Source organism: Oncorhynchus keta, chromosome 23 (genome assembly GCF_023373465.1).
Source record: "Oncorhynchus keta strain PuntledgeMale-10-30-2019 chromosome 23, Oket_V2, whole genome shotgun sequence".
Taxonomy (NCBI): Eukaryota; Metazoa; Chordata; class Actinopteri; order Salmoniformes; family Salmonidae; genus Oncorhynchus; species Oncorhynchus keta.
The window spans coordinates 17,745,655-17,751,806 of record NC_068443.1 but is presented as its reverse complement, the minus strand read 5'-3'; the positions used below and the strand labels follow the sequence as shown (position 1 = coordinate 17,751,806).

At 47.1% G+C, this 6,152-nt stretch overlaps 1 protein-coding gene across 1 annotated transcript in view; it reads right to left on the bottom strand.

Moving 5' to 3' along the window:
* Positions 1-6,152, bottom strand: part of LOC118376368 (dynamin-3-like) — a 53,922-nt gene that overhangs the window by 24,939 nt on the left and 22,831 nt on the right. The window contains exons 6-10 of the mRNA XM_052476688.1: positions 6,008-6,106; positions 1,891-2,051; positions 1,590-1,732; positions 1,356-1,491; positions 1,180-1,247 (exon numbers count right to left, since the gene is read on the bottom strand). Coding sequence (XP_052332648.1) covers positions 1,180-1,247; positions 1,356-1,491; positions 1,590-1,732; positions 1,891-2,051; positions 6,008-6,106 — 607 coding nt within the window. The remainder of the gene's footprint in view (positions 1-1,179; positions 1,248-1,355; positions 1,492-1,589; positions 1,733-1,890; positions 2,052-6,007; positions 6,107-6,152) is intronic.

Genomic DNA, 6,152 nt, shown 5'->3' with positions numbered 1-6,152 from the left:
TAACAACCTATCCCTCAAAGTAACCAAGACTATGGAGATGATTGTGGACAACATGAAAAGGAGGACTGAGCACTCCCCATTCTCATCGACGGGGCTGTAGTGGAGCAGGTTGAGAGCTTCAAGTTCCTTGGTGTCCACATCACCAACAAACTGGAATGGTCCAAACACACCAAGACAGTCGTGAAGAGGGCACGACAAAGCCTATTCCTCCTCAGGAAACTAAAAAGACTTGGCATGGGTCCTGAGATCCTCAAAAGGTTAAACAGCTGCAAAATCGAGTGCATCCTGACTGGTTGCATCACTGCCTGGTATGGCAATTGCTCGGCCTCCGACTGCACCATAGAGGGTAGTGCGTACGGCCCAGTACATCACTGGGGCCAAGCTGCCTACCATCCAGGACCTCTACACCAGGCGGTGTCAGAGGAAGGCCCTAAAAATTGTCAAAGACCCCAGCCACCCCAGTCATAGACTGTTCTCTCTACTACCGCATGGCAAGAGGTACCGGTGTGCCAAGTCTAGGACAAAAAGGCTTCTCAACCGTTTTTACCCCCAAGCCATAAGACTCCTGAACAGTTGATGAAATGGCTACCCGGACTATATGCATTGTCTCTTGAAGTGTACCTATGATGAAAATTACAGGCCTCTCTCATCTTTTTAAGTGGGAGAACTTGCACAATTGGTGGCTGACTAAATACTTTTTTGCCCCACTGTATATTCATGTACATATTACCTCAATTGGCCCAACCAACCAGTGCTCGCGCACATTGGCTCACGGGGCTATCTGAATTGTGTCCCACCCACCACCTGCCAACCCCTCTTTTACGCTACTGCTACTCTCTGTTCATCATATATGCAGTCACTTTAACCATATCTACATGTACATACTACCTCAATCAGCCTGACTAACCGGTGTCTGTATGTAGCCTCGCTATTTTTATAGCCTCGCTATTTTTATAGTCTCGCTACTGTTATTTTTTACATTTTTTTACTGTTGTTTTTATTTCTTTACTTACCTATTGTTCACCTAATACCTTTTTTGCACTATTGTTTAGAGCCTGTAAGTAAGCATTTCACTGTAAGGTCTACACCCGTTGTATTCGGCGCACGTGACAAATAAAGTTTGATTTGATTTGAGAGTGAGAGGTGGAGGTGGTATGAGAGTGGTAAACAAACACCCACCTGATACCGTGAATGTTCTTGATGGCGTAGCTGATCTCCCGCCGCATCTCCTTGTCATCACATTCCATCTGACAGAGAGAGAAATAGAGAGAAAGAGAGATTGAGAATGAGATTGAGAGACTGTTTTTCAGCCTAGCACCCCAGGAAACAAGATATGCATCCGCCAGCTATCTAACCTTAACCAGTTCGAAAGGGAATCTCTCGTGGAAGATACGGTTGATCTTGGCTCCACCAGAGAGCTCTACAGTATCCACCTGGTCCCCAGAGCCCTCGATGCGCTTCTCAAAGTCCACGGAGAACTGCTGCACCATCCTACACACACAATTTAAATTGGAATTACAGTTGATTTACTGAATATACTGAATCAAAACACAATTGACCCAAACCCTGATAGTGAGTGTGGAACTCACTGCAGCAGTTGCTTGGTCTTACGTCCCGGGTCATCAGGGCGGTATCCTCGGTACTCCTCGGCCTCCTTATCCAGAGACAGAAGCTGGGTCTGCAGCTTGCTACGGAACGCCGGCAGCGTGTCGCGGATGTGGTTGGTCAATTGCTATGGCAACACAACACAAAAAGTACCCTAAATATAATGTCGCTAAGCAAGCCTATTATGCTGGGCTTTAGGATGATTAGCAAGGATGTAATAACCTGTAGGAGAGGCTCAGTTACGGTTCATAACCTGGTCAGTCTGCAGTCTGTTGGTTAGCCTACCTGGTTGAGGACTTTCTGTAGGCACGGGGTGCCCATCTTTTCGGCCATGTGTCTGTAGGCCGGGTGAGTGAGGAAGAACTTCCTCTCAGCAGCCATAGCCATCTTGATGTCCTTCTTTCCATCAATGTCCTTCTGACTGCGGTTCACCACTCCAATATAACCTGGCAACACACACAGATGGGCAGGGTGAAACCACTCCAATATAACCTGGCAACACACACAGATGGGCAGTATGAAACCACTCCAATATAACCTGGCAACACACACAGATGGGCAGTGTGAAACCACTCCAATATAACCTGGCAACACACACAGATGGGCAGTGTGAAACCACTCCAATATAACCTGGCAACACACACAGATGGGCAGTGTGAAACCACTCTAATATAACCTGGCAACACACACAGATGGGCAGTGTGAAACCACTCCAATATAACCTGGCAACACACACAGATGGGCAGTGTGAAACCACTCCAATATAACCTGGCAACACACACAGATGGGCAGTATGAAACCACTCCAATATAACCTGGCAACACACACAGATGGGCAGTGTGAAACCACTCCAATATAACCTGGCAACACACACAGATGGGCAGTGTGAAACCACTCCAATATAACCTGGCAACACACACAGATGGGCAGGGTGAAACCACTCTAATATAACCTGGCAACACACACAGATGGGCAGTGTGAAACCACTCCAATATAACCTGGCAACACACACAGATGGGCAGGGTGAAACCACTCTAATATAACCTGGCAACACACACAGATGGACAGTGTGAAACCACTCCAATATAACCTGGCAACACATACAGATGGGCAGGGTGAAACCACTCCAATATAACCTGGCAACACACACAGGTGGGCAGTGTGAAACCACTCAAATATAACCTGGCAACACACACAGATGGGCAGTGTGAAACCACTCTAATATAACCTGGCAACACACACAGATGGGCAGGGTGAAACCACTCCAATATAACCTGGCAACACACACAGATGGGCAGTGTTAAACCACTCTAATATAACCTGGCAACACACACAGATGGGCAGTGTGAAACCACTCCAATATAACCTGGCAACACACACAGATGGGCAGTGTGAAACCACTCCAATATAACCTGGCAACACACACAGATGGGCAGTGTGAAACCACTCCAATATAACCTGGCAACACACACAGATGGGCAGTGTGAAACCACTCCAATATAACCTGGCAACACACACAGATGGGCAGGGTGAAACCACTCTAATATAACCTGGCAACACACACAGATGGACAGTGTGAAACCACTCCAATATAACCTGGCAACACACACAGATGGGCAGTGTGAAACCACTCCAATATAACCTGGCAACACACACAGATGGGCAGGGTGAAACCACTCCAATATAACCTGGCAACACACACAGATGGGCAGTGTGAAACCACTCCAATATAACCTGGCAACACACACAGATGGGCAGGGTGAAACCACTCTAATATAACCTGGCAACACACACAGATGGACAGTGTGAAACCACTCCAATATAACCTGGCAACACACACAGATGGGCAGGGTGAAACCACTCCAATATAACCTGGCAACACACACAGATGGGCAGTGTGAAACCACTCTAATATAACCTGGCAACACACACAGATGGGCAGTGTGAAACCACTCTAATATAACCTGGCAACACACACAGATGGGCAGGGTGAAACCACTCCAATATAACCTGGCAACACACACAGATGGGCAGTGTTAAACCACTCTAATATAACCTGGCAACACACACAGATGGGCAGTGTGAAACCACTCCAATATAACCTGGCAACACACACAGATGGGCAGTGTGAAACCACTCCAATATAACCTGGCAACACACACAGATGGGCAGTGTGAAACCACTCCAATATAACCTGGCAACACACACAGATGGGCAGTGTGAAACCACTCCAATATAACCTGGCAACACACACAGATGGGCAGGGTGAAACCACTCTAATATAACCTGGCAACACACACAGATGGACAGTGTGAAACCACTCCAATATAACCTGGCAACACACACAGATGGGCAGTGTGAAACCACTCCAATATAACCTGGCAACACACACAGATGGGCAGTGTGAAACCACTCCAATATAACCTGGCAACACACACAGATGGGCAGTGTGAAACCACTCCAATATAACCTGGCAACACACACAGATGGGCAGTGTGAAACCACTCCAATATAACCTGGCAACACACACAGATGGACAGTGTGAAACCACTCCAATATAACCTGGCAACACACACAGATGGGCAGTGTGAAACCACTCCAATATAACCTGGCAACACACACAGATGGACAGTGTGAAACCACTCCAATATAACCTGGCAACACACACAGATGGGCAGTATGAAACCACTCCAATATAACCTGGCAACACACACAGATGGGCAGTGTGAAACCACTCCAATATAACCTGGCAACACACACAGATGGGCAGTGTGAAACCACTCCAATATAACCTGGCAACACACACAGATGGGCAGTGTGAAACCACTCCAATATAACCTGGCAACACACACAGATGGGCAGTATGAAACCACTCCAATATAACCTGGCAACACACACAGATGGGCAGTATGAAACCACTCCAATATAACCTGGCAACACACACAGATGGGCAGTGTTAAACCACTCTAATATAACCTGGCAACACACACAGATGGGCAGTGTGAAACCACTCCAATATAACCTGGCAACACACACAGATGGACAGTGTGAAACCACTCCAATATAACCTGGCAACACACACAGATGGGCAGTGTGAAACCACTCCAATATAACCTGGCAACACACACAGATGGACAGTGTGAAACCACTCCAATATAATCTGGCAACACACACAGATGGGCAGTGTGAAACCACTCCAATATAACCTGGCAACAAACACAGATGGGCAGTGTGAAACCACTCCAATATAACCTGGCAACACACACAGATGGGCAGTGTGAAACCACTCCAATATAACCTGGCAACACACACAGATGGACAGTGTGAAACCACTCCAATATAACCTGGCAACACACACAGATGGGCAGTATGAAACCACTCCAATATAACCTGGCAACACACACAGATGGGCAGTGTGAAACCACTCCAATATAACCTGGCAACACACACAGATGGGCAGTGTGAAACCACTCCAATATAACCTGGCAACACACACAGATGGGCAGTGTGAAACCACTCCAATATAACCTGGCAACACACACAGATTGGCAGTATGAAACCACTCAATATAACCTGGCAACACACACAGATGGGCAGTATGAAACCACTCCAATATAACCTGGCAACACACACAGATGGGCAGTGTTAAACCACTCTAATATAACCTGGCAACACACACAGATGGGCAGTGTGAAACCACTCCAATATAACCTGGCAACACACACAGATGGACAGTGTGAAACCACTCCAATATAACCTGGCAACACACACAGATGGGCAGTGTGAAACCACTCCAATATAACCTGGCAACACACACAGATGGACAGTGTGAAACCACTCCAATATAATCTGGCAACACACACAGATGGGCAGTGTGAAACCACTCCAATATAACCTGGCAACACACACAGATGGGCAGTGTGAAACCACTCCAATATAACCTGGCAACACACACAGATGGGCAGTGTGAAACCACTCCAATATAACCTGGCAACACACACAGATGGGCAGTGTGAAACCACTCCAATATAACCTGGCAACACACACAGATGGGCAGTGTGAAACCACTCCAATATAACCTGGCAACACACACAGATGGGCAGTGTGAAACCACTCCAATATAACCTGGCAACACACACAGATGGGCAGTGTGAAACCACTCTAATCCATCCTGGCAACACACACAGACAGACGGGATGATGGAAAAGACATGACTGTGATACAATAAAATGGGACCTAAATGTAAGGCGAGTGCGGAGGATAGAACAGAAAAGCTGATCCCAAAGATGACTGAAGTAGATCGGTGGACATAGAGATGGAGAACGAGGGACAAAGAAAGAGAGAGATTGGTAGAAAGACAGAGAAACAGTGAGTAAGAGACAGAGAGAAAGCGATGTCCCACCTCTCCTTAGGGGCAGCAGCTTGTTCTCCAGGACTTCCCTGGCATCTGTTCCCTCATCCATCAGATCCAGCTTGGTGATCACTCCTATGGTCCGCTGGCCTGGTGTCAGAGGTCAAAGGGTAAGGGGCAAAGGCAGAAGTCAGTC